This window comes from Neovison vison, chromosome 5 (assembly GCF_020171115.1).
Source record: "Neovison vison isolate M4711 chromosome 5, ASM_NN_V1, whole genome shotgun sequence".
NCBI classification, from domain to species: Eukaryota; Metazoa; Chordata; class Mammalia; order Carnivora; family Mustelidae; genus Neogale; species Neogale vison.
The window spans coordinates 46,623,895-46,634,682 of record NC_058095.1 but is presented as its reverse complement, the minus strand read 5'-3'; the positions used below and the strand labels follow the sequence as shown (position 1 = coordinate 46,634,682).

General features: G+C 46.8%; 1 protein-coding gene and 1 non-coding gene across 3 annotated transcripts; both read left to right on the top strand.

Annotated features, from left to right (window-relative positions):
• The first annotated feature begins 3,088 nt into the window (after positions 1-3,088).
• LOC122907933 lies at positions 3,089-3,274 on the top strand. The gene has a single exon (XR_006384801.1). It is a non-coding gene; the product is annotated as a U2 spliceosomal RNA (small nuclear RNA).
• Positions 3,275-3,963: 689 nt separating this feature from the next.
• Positions 3,964-6,800, top strand: ATP5MC1 (ATP synthase membrane subunit c locus 1). Of its 2 annotated transcripts, none has more exons than XM_044248769.1 (5): positions 3,964-4,064; positions 4,628-4,675; positions 5,475-5,552; positions 6,040-6,221; positions 6,584-6,800. In XM_044248769.1, the coding sequence occupies exons 2-5, from the start codon at positions 4,637-4,639 to the stop codon at positions 6,696-6,698; spliced, it is 414 nt and encodes a 137-aa protein (XP_044104704.1). In that variant the 5' UTR covers positions 3,964-4,064; positions 4,628-4,636; the 3' UTR covers positions 6,699-6,800. The 2 variants fall into 2 exon arrangements, with proteins under 2 accessions (XP_044104704.1, XP_044104703.1); XM_044248768.1 differs by having other exon boundaries at positions 4,061-4,134.
• The last annotated feature ends 3,988 nt before the right edge of the window (positions 6,801-10,788 follow it).

The window sequence follows — 10,788 nt, the reverse complement described above, 5'->3', positions numbered from 1 at the left end:
ATATCATTACCAGCTGGGTCATTTAGGAGAGGAGGTGTTTTTTCGGACTGTGGAAAATTGGTAATTTAATATGATAGAGAACACATTTTATTTTAGCTATCAAAAACAAGGCCATGCATTTAAAAATATATTTGTCATATTTTTTCTTTCGGTAGCATTTTTAGGTGTTGTGTCAGAGGACTCAGAATATTTAATTTAGTTGTATTGCCAGAAACAGAAGAGCAACAGTCACATTTGTGCCATGTCATGGCCATTGCTGACTGGTCTAAGATTGGATACACCAACTCTCCTGTGTTTTTATACATGTTGTTCGCTGTGCCTGGAATAGCCGCATCCATTCTCACCCTCTCCCCTGACATATCTAGCTAACTTATATTTATCCTCAAAATTCAACCCAGAAACTTTTTTTTGTTTTCAAAAAGGCCTTCCTTGGTTCTCTCCAGAGGAAATTAGTCTCTCCCTTCTTTGTATTTTGTAGGTAGTTTTCTTGTGGTGCCCATGAAGATGATTCGTTTTAGTGATTTGTTTGCATCATGATTTTCTTGCTAGTTTTGAGTTTGTTTGGGGTGGAAACTGGTATTATTCATCTGTGTTCAAAAATATTTGTTGAACTGAATTTCTAGTGAGGAACCGGGCTTAGAGGAAGAAAGAGAAGATGTTGCGATAAGACTCTAGGCAGGAAAGGAGGATTTTAAGAGTCAGAAATGCTTTTGGAAAGAGGGCCCACCTGACTTATTATCCACAAGTTTGCTCTTTGCCACCTTCATCAATAGCATTTCTGCCTACACAGAAATCCTCTAAGTTCCCACAGTTTTTTTTGGCCCCTCCAAGATAGCTTGTCTCACCCCAAGATGCCAGGGCCAGATTTGAGGTTTCCCAACTACCTTTCACTTCACATCCACTGCTGGTTACTAGTACTTTTTAGTTCAATAATGAAAAGTCCACCTCCACATACACTATCTCATTTACTCCTTAAAACAATCTTGTTGAAAAAGGAATATCTCTCTTTTATAGATGAAGACTGAGTCTTAAAGAGATTAAGAACCTTGCCCCAAATCACACAATAATAAGTGGCAGTGCCAGGATTTGAAACCTGCTAGTTAAGACTTCAAGACTTTATAGACTCACATTGAACGGCCTGAATTACAGTAGGTCAAACTCGACAACTTTGAGTGTATGCTGGGAGTACAGCTGTATGACAACTCTGTATTCGAAAAAAAATTAATACATGTAGACAGAGATAATCCACATGAAAATATAACTTTTCTTTTTTTAAAATTTTATTTATTTATTTGATAGAGAGAGAGAGAGCACAAGCAGGGGGAGCACCAGGCAGAGAGAGATGAAGAAGCAGACTTTCCACTGAGCATGGAGCCCAATGTGGGTCTCGATCCCAGGACCCTGGGATCATGACCTGAGCAGAAGGCAGACACTTAACTGACTGAACCACATGTCCCAAAAATATAACTTTCTTTAGAGTAGGAACAGAAAGAGAACATTCACCAGTCACCAACCTATGCCTTGCATTTATTTTATTTCGTATTTCTATAAGGCAAGTAGTATTAACCCTTTTTTACATGTTCCTCAGTTTTAGGAGTCCCAAGAACCTCCTTAGCCATTAGGTTAAGAGTTTCTGCTTTGGACCCAGACACACTTGGGTTCAAATACTGACTTTAGTGGTGCCTGGGTGGCTCAGTTGTTGGGCGTCTGCCTTCAGCTCAGGCCATGATCCCAGGGTCATGGCATGGAGCCCCACATCGGGCTCTCTGCTCTGCAGGAAGCCTGCTTCTCCCTCTCCTACTCCCCGTTTGTGTTCTTTCTTTCTGCCAAATAAATAAAATCTAAAAAAAAACCAAAAACACTGAATTTACTTCTTTTTTTCTTTTAAGATTTTTGTTTATTTATCTGAGAGAGAGAGAGTGTGCACAAGTGGGAGAAGGGGCAGATGGAGATGCAGGCTTCCCACTGAGCAGGGAGCCTGAGGCAGGGCTCAATCACAGGACCCTGGGATCATGATCCATCGCAACCCCAGACAAAGGCAGATGCTTAATGAACTAAGCCACCTGGGTGCATCCTGACTTTACCTCTTCACCAAAGATGTCAAACTGGAGGAGGATATTCTGTGAAATGGAGTAATCTGTAAAATGGGGATAAAAGTACCTATTTAAAGGGTTGTTCTAAGGATTAAATCGTCTAAGAGCTGAAGGAATTTTAACACAATACTTGCCATATGATGAGGCCTCAACCAATGGTAGCTTCTAACACTAAAGCCAAGAAAGATTTGGTAATTTGGTAATCTCAGACACAGGTATATCCATTTATATGGCAGAGCCATGCAGGGAACTCAAGCCTGTGTTATCTCAAAATTCCACATTCCTGGGGCGCCTGGGTGGCTCAGTGGGTTAAGCCTCTGCCTTTGGCTCAAGTCGTGATCTCAGGGTCCTGGGATCCAGCCCTGCATGGGGCTCTCTGCTCAGCGGGGAGCCTGCTTCCCCTTCTCTCTCTGCCGGCTGCTCTGCCTACCTGTGATCTCTCTCTCTCCGTCAAATAAATAAATAAAATCTTAAAAAAAAAAAATCCACATTCCTTCCATTTTACCATGCCAACAAGCTATCCTAATCTCCGTCATAAAATGTTTTTCTAAGAATCCAGAGGTCTAAGCTTTCAGATTAGTATGATTTTTAATCTTTTGCTGTGATTATAGACTCATAAAAATATAAATCAACCTTACTACACTATCCAGAATTAACTATTAATATTTTGTTTTATTTTCCTCCAGTCCATATTGTTTTCTGGAAAGGTTTCCTAACTCAGACTTTCACTGGCAATAGTATAAGATAGTGCCTGGCTCACACTTATAAAAGAATTCTGAGGGGCGCCTGGGTGGCTCAGTGGGTTAAAGCCTCTTCCTTTGGCTCAGGTCATAATCTCAGGGTCCTGGAATCCAGTCCCCCATCAGGCTCTCTCCTCAGTAGGGAGCCTCTGCTTCCTTCTGCTTCCCCCCTCTCTCTCTGCCTGCCTTTCTGACAACTTGCGATCTCAGTCTGCCAAATAAATAAAATCTTAAAAAAAAAAAAAAAGAATGCTGTTAGCTTTTAGGCCTTTTAGCTAATGTCAAGTGTTATATCTATTCTTATCAGTTTAATATCTGACACGTCCTCTATCCTAGAACAATATATTAAATGGATTCTTGGAACTAGGAGCTAGAATAAGACCTTGCTCCATCCACTTCACTTCTATTTCTTTGATTAGCGAAGTTAAATATGATTTCCTCGAATGTCTATTTCTACTTTAGCGGACTGCCTGCTCCTATCCTTTGCTCGTTTTTCTGCAGGAGTATTAAGTGTTTTATCCATAGAATCTGCTTTTTGCAATACAAAAAAAAAAACCTTAAAAAAAAAATCTTGCTGGTTGTCCATGGCTTCTGAACTCTGGCGGAGGCCCACAAAGCCGCCGTAGCCCAGTAGTTAACTTTCACTGCCAGCGGGAGGCCTTTATTCTCCAAGGCGGAAGGAAGGCTTCCACGAATCACGAGGGCGCGAATTGCTGCAAAGGCGTTGGCTCTCCGGGCTTCGGGAGGAACTTCTCGCGGGATCTCAGCCGTCCTTGGGCCTCCGACCTGACTACAAATCCCGACACACAACGTGCCTGAAGGTCCAAGCGCCCGAATGAAGGCGTAGGTCCAAGGTCATGTGTCTGTGTGCGTAAGGCGTCTCGTCATCTCTCCCACGCCTTTTTCTGCAGCGTCCACCTTGGCAGCCATTTTGTGCGGCAGGTTCTGGAACCTCTGAGCCCCGCGGACTCTATGGTTGAGCATTTCAGGGACTGACCAATCGGAAGCCTAATCTCCGATGAAAACCCCGCCTTCACCCGCATGAAGGCGGGAACTGCCACGAAGCTCCTGTGGAGAGAGAGGAAGAAGCTGCGGAAAGCCAATAAGAAAGGAGGACTTGAGGATGTTAGCCAATGAGGATGCGGGAGGATTGCGACCAATGAGATTGGGGGGACACCGGGACACGTGGGTGGGGGAGCTGAGCGCTGAGACCTAGAGCTAAAGCCGGGAGGTGAGTCAGTCACCTTGAGCGGGGCAAACGCTGTGGTCGGTGTAGGGGCAGCGGGGCAGTGGGAGTGCAGGTGACTGGGGGCCGGAAGGCAGCAATGGGCAGGGGCGTGGGCTGGGCTGTGTGAAGGGGCATTTGTCCCCCGGGCCGGGAGAAGCGATGGTTGCCTATATCCTTAACAATTAATGTTAATTACCAACGGTAACGAGCGATTAACTATCCCCACCGAGGCGGGCCGAGAACAGCTGTAACATGGGCAGCACTCTGCCGGGCACCGACCCAGTATCTGCCGCCAAAAGTCTTCCCTGGAGACCACCCTCTTGAGCAACATTTTCTTACTGCGGTTTGGGCCCTCCTTCCTCTACTGAAGATCCCCGTGACCTTCCTTTGCAGACCCTTTCGCGCTGTCCCTCTGACCTCTAATGCCCTCCTCAGCTGGGGCACGGTGCAAGGAAGAACGTGGTGGTCCAGGGAGGGAGGACGGACGGGGTGAAGGGGACGACCGAAGGTCGCCGCTGTAAGCAGACGACTGGGCTGTGAATGAATCTTTATTTTTTCCTCTGCAGACTGAGAAAATGCAGACCACCGGGGCACTACTCATTTCTCCGGCTCTGGTAAGCTGCGGCTCCGGGGTGATCTGTAGTGCCAGATGTGGGACCTGTCGACATTTAATGAATGAACTGAGAGAAGCTTGGCATCCAGATGTTGTTGGCCTTTTGGGGGGGGTGTAGTGATGCAGTTAACCCCTGTTTATTTAGACCTGTAAACCAAGCTTTTTTGGCTTGGGAGCTTGGTCAGAGTCTGGAGATAATCTTTACACCGAGGCTGGCTTGGCGGTAGCCAGACAGCCCGCTGAAGCAGTCAGTCAAGCTTGGCCAGAACTCTGCAGGTGATTCCAGTGTTCAGCCATGTTTGAGAACCATTGCATTTTGTCGGCATGTTTCAAGAAAGCTCGGTTGCAGGGAGGCTTTGCTTAGCTGGTGGTTCGAGGAGCCTCACCAGGCTTCTTGACCCAGTCCATAACGGGGTGTGTAACAGTGAGTACACTCTAACAAAATAAGATTTCCCCCTTCTGATTCTTTGGGTGATCCGGGTGCAAACCCTCCCTGTCCCTAGTTTGATGTTAGTGTGGGTTCTTCCCTTCTGGGATAGTGATCAGGGCTGTGCCTGTAGAAATGAACTTTGGTACCTGGGTTTAAATGGGAAAGTTGCCACTGCTAACTGCACCTGGGTCTGGGACAGCTGTCTCTGGTGTAGGCCTGTCTGGTAGAAACAGGAATGCATTAATTGACCTTGAAACACATTGGGCGTTTTTTCTGTTTATAATCTTGCCATTTTTGACACAATTTCAGCATCTAGGTTTTCCTGTTTCCCTTGCTTGATTTGGAGGAATGTGTCTTTCTGATTTGACAGATTCGCTGTTGTACCAGGGATCTAATCAGGCCTGTGTCTGCCTCCCTCTTGAGTAGGCCAGAGATCCCAGCTAAACAGGTAAAGGACCGTGGGCCCTCCTGTAAATTTCCCCAGGGGCACCTGCCTGGCTTAGTCGGTAGAACGTGCAACTCTTGATCACGGAGTTGTAAGCTCGAGCCCTACATCGGGTGTAGAGATTACTTAAAAATAAAAATTTTAAAAATTAATTTCCCCAGCGAGGGGTTCTTCAAGATAGGGACCTGTAGTCCAGAGTGGGTGGACAATTAGAGAATCTGTGGTGCTTTAATAGCTCTAAGTACCCTAAGGTGAACGTTGTAGGTGAGAAGTTTGCAAAAATGAAGTTTCCCTAACCTACAAAATTTCCCTGGCCCTATCAGGAAATGGGCCTGAGGACTGATTCCCAGCATGCTCTGCAGTCTTGAGCATTCTCTTCCTACCAGGCAATTTGCCAACAGTTTCAGTGCCCAGGTGGGTCAAGTGAGGGTATGGGAGTCAGCAACCTGCCCTGTGCCTCACTACCTCTCCTTCCCTGCTTGCCTCCCAGCCATCCTATAGCAGCAACTCCCCGCTCCAGGTGGCCCGACGGGAGTTCCAGACCAGTGTTGTCTCCCGGGACATTGACACAGCAGCCAAGTTTATTGGCGCTGGGGCTGCCACAGTTGGTGTGGCTGGTTCAGGGGCTGGCATTGGAACAGTGTTTGGCAGCTTGATCATTGGCTATGCCAGGTAAGTTTGGGGGTGGCCTAGAGCATCTCCTACCATAAATTCCACCCCATTTGGGAGAAGCCTCAGCAGGAGCTCCCGCTAGCTCGGAGTTGATTCCATCAACCTCCGGTTTTCTCCAGTGATCTCTGAATCAGTATTTAGATATGTCTCCAACCTGGCTGTCTTAAACTTACCATGTTGGTACTCTGCTTACCTGTCTGAATCCCCGGGATATATATAGGTTAGGCCCTCTCCCAGTTTCAGCAGCCCACCTCACCCCACCCCACCCCCCTGGCCATTGGCCCTCTCTACCTGTGTCCTTCACCACCCATGCCCTCACCCCTTCCTCTCCCCTGGCTGGCATCGATCTCTGTCCCTGGCAGGAACCCGTCTCTCAAGCAGCAGCTCTTCTCCTATGCCATTCTGGGCTTTGCCCTGTCTGAGGCCATGGGGCTCTTCTGTTTGATGGTCGCCTTCCTCATCCTCTTCGCCATGTGAGGTTCCATGAGGGTCACCTACCCGCCCCTGCTGCTTCGACTTCAGGCCATGCCGGTGCTGGAGTGTGCTAAGCTTTACCATTAAACACAACGTTTCTCTAAACCCATATGCCTGTGCCTCTGTCCTTTGCCCCTGCGGAGGGTCTTGGTGGAGAGCTGGGACAAGGGAAGTGGGAATGGGTCATCCGTTTGTGGTTTGCAAATCTTCAGGGCTGAGAAGTGGCACTGCCATGACCTGAGAACATGGAGGGTTCCCTTTATTTCTCAGAGGGAGCATGGATTTGTCCAAGTAATGATAATTGGTGGTTTTTTTTCCGATTGAATTTAATAAAATAATAATGTGTCATTCTTGAGGGGCCTAATTTGTACCAAGCTCTGTTTTAATTAGTTATTTCAACAAACGGTTTATACCTGTTTTACAAATGAGGAGACCAAGCCTTGGGGCAGCAAAATAACTTGTCCAACATCACAGAGTTGGGCAGTGGAAGAACTGGGGATTCCACCTCAGGCCAGCCTAACCCGTTAACTGCTGTGCTGTCCCATCTGTTTTTGTGACGGCCCCACAAGCAGGGTGGCACCGATAGGGAAAGAGTCCCAAAGAAGTGATATAGCCAATTGGAAATGGAGGCGGGCCTCCATCTGCCTGCCTTTAGTCCCACCTGTAGGTTTCACTTTCATTCTTAGATGGAAGAATGAAAGACACTTTTTCTTAGAGTGTCTAAACCTTCTAGAATAAGCAGATGAGGTACAGTTCCTGTTCTTGGAGAATTTATAGTCTTAGCCTTGCTAGGGAAAAAAAGGGGTGAGGGGTTTTTTTTGGTTGAACCAACCAGTAAATTGTTTAGAGAGCCTTGCACAGCATCTTCCTTGTGGTTTCAGTCTTGGCCCAGCAGGCTTCCCCAGCTCGGCTAAAGCGCGACTGATAACCCAGGGAAGAGAGCGCTCAGCTGGTCTACGCACAACCACTGCTTCTCTAAGCCCCAGCATGAGCTAACTGAGACAAAATAAACACAGAGGTGCTGGTTAACAACGATCTGTCTCAAATTGGGTGGTCTCAAAAGGGGTAGAAGTGGGGACCCATTTTGTGAAAGCCTTATACCTCCCTTTCAAAACTTCTGCGAAGTGGCGAAACCAAGAATATTCCTATCCAGCTGAAGGTTAGCTAGCAAAGAGGGTTGAAACACCAAAAAATGTGAATTAAGAATGGATTCAATTTCCATGCAACTAAGGAAAGTCTGGTATTTAAGTGCTAAACATCCTCCTAATAGTCTTGGGGAAGGCAGGGAAATCTAAGATCCTGTCCTTAAGGAGTTGGGGGCATTAAGAGTGGAAACAGTGTCCCACACTGAATATGTGGATACAAAACTATGTGCTGTAGGTGAGGGAGAGCAAGGAAGCCAGTGGGGTAATAACCTCAGCTAACACAAGAGCTCTTGGGGGTTAGGTGCAGTGCAAAGCATTTTCTGTGAATGGCTTCCAACATCCCTATGAGGTCATTTTTATAGTCAAGGAAAAAAGCTCAGAGAGGTGAGGTGACCTATGAAGGTCACACAGCTGATTAGTAAAGCTGGAATTCAAGCTCCAGAACCTGTGTTCTTATCACTGTGCTGACTCACCTAAGCTTTACCCAAGTTCACTGACATGCCTAATAGCACACAGCACATCAGCATTTCCAGTCCCAAGTCCATCTGACATTCATTCAACAATCATGGTCTCATACCACAGGATTTTTCAGCCTTGGCACATCTGGGACCAGATAATCCATGGTCGTGGTAGGGTACCCTGTGCATTGTGTGGTGGTAGGCAGCATCCCTGGCCTCCACACCCCCAAGTTGTGACAACAGTTTAACACCCAAATGTCTCCTGATTGGGGGCAAAATCACTCCCAGTTTAGAACTACTCATCTCCCATAATCTGCTGCTTGTCCTCTTTAAGTAATTCTTAAGGTTGTCCCCAAAAAGCTAGTATTAGAAGCTGAAGCAGAGCCCAGGAATCATAAGGCCAAAGAGAAAGACTGGAACTCAGGTTGAACCGGCAGCTGAGGTATCCCCAAGGAAGCTAATGGATTAAACTGGTAATGTTACAAAAATGGAAGTAGTAACCCTTCGGGATGTCAGACCGGCATCCTTGCCAGGTCACTCTAATGGTAAATCAAGGAGCAGCCTCCAGGGAAGGTGATTCTCTTGACTTCCTGTGAAGCTCCAGGAACCTAGTTTTTGGCCAAGGGCCTGGCAAGGATTTCCCTTGATCGTGAGCTCCAAACAGCCTTGGAGTTGCTGGACTTACAAATCCAAATCAGCAAGGTTGGGAATGTAGTTGGGCCTAGAGAACCCTAGAGAGTCAGGGGAGAATGCTGCCCCACCCCAACAAGGCTAGTTAGTCAATTACCATTGCGATTCTTTAGGGTCTTTAGGGGGGAACCATCTTGCTTAATGCAAAATACTTACAGAGATGTATGATTCTTCAGTGAGGATCCGCTGTTTTCATTATACTTCAGAGGCAGTGACCAAAAACAGTACCTACTCCAGAAGAGCTCAGCGTGGTAGCAAAGAACATAGAGGGGAATGCAAACACCATCCCTGCCACTTCTCAACTGAGTAATTCCCCAGAGATTCAATTTCTCACCTCTAAAATGGGGATAAGAACAATTCACGGTGGTTGGGATAACAAAAAAAGATAATACAGGTAAATGTATGCAAATAATGGTAATGCATGTAACGTATGCATTGCAGTGTTAATGAGATACATGTAACATTCCATGTATTCAGAGAGATGTAATAACACCTGTATTCCTAAATTTTTTAAGAGGGTACCTGGTTGGGAGAGCATGCAACTTGATCTTGGGGTTGTGAGTTTTTTTTTTTTTTTTTTTTTTTAAGATTTTATTCATTCATTCTACAGACAGAGATCACAGGTAGGCAGAGAGGCAGGCAGTGTGTGTGGGGGAGTGGGAGGCAGGCTCCCCGCTGAGCAGAGAGCCTGATGCGAGGCTCGATCCCCGGACCCTGGGACCATGACCCAAGCCAAAGGCAGAGGCTTTAACCCACTGGTCCACCCAGGCACCCCTCGGGGTTGTGAGTTTGAGCCCCACGTTGGGTATGGAGATTACTTTAGAAAAATTGAATCTTTTTTAAAAAGTTCTTTAATATAAAAAAAAAGTTCTTTAATATAGCTATTAACACTTGTAATCAGAAGCTACAAACTCCCAGTCCAAGCTCTGATTTTTTTTTTTTTTTTAAAGATTTTATTTATTTATTTGACAGAGAGAAATCACAAGTAGGCAGAGAGGCAGGCAGAGAGAGAGAGGGGGAAGCAGGCTCCCTGCTGAGCAGATAGCCCGATGCGGGACTCGATCCCAGGACCCTGAGATCATGACCTGAGCCGAAGGCAGCGGCCTAACCCACTGAGCCACCCAGGCGCCCCAAGCTCTGATTTTTAATATTAGTTCAGGTTTTATGGGAATTCATCTATCCCTGGCATTGAGCCCAGGACAAAAGACTGGGCCTTATGTGGGGGAAGGACTCCTCCTGAGGGACATAGAACTTTGGGGAAGGGGAGAAAGATCTTCACGATTTCTCCTCTTAGAGTTGAGGCACATCAGTGGCCTGGACTCTGTGACACTTGCTGGCCTCTGTCCTTGGGGGAGGACATTTGTCTAGTTGCTATGAGCAAGGTGTTAACCAAACTTTATCGCAGTAAGAGACAGCTTGGCGCAGGGAAGTCCGACGCTGTGGAGGAGAGAGGCTTGGATCCAAATTCCCGTAGGAAGACAGCTTAGTTGTGTCATCCATCCCCAGAGGACATGGGAGAGGCTCCAGAAGGCACACTCTTGCCCTCTAGCCAAGCTGCCAGAAAAGCCGCCAGGTGTTGCTTTGAAAAAGTCAGTAAACACTGGACTGAGCAATACCAGCTTCTAACACTCTGCTGCTAGCCTCTCCTTGGCCTTTCCTCTTCCCTGGCTTAGAGGCTTCCTAGAGTTCCCTTGGAAGGTGGCGAGCTGGTCCTTTAAGCAGCTGCCATGCTCTAAGGCCCTTCGGGCCTTGACTTGCAGATTCCTCTTGCAAGCCAGGTTCAGCCTTTTGAAAAGAAAA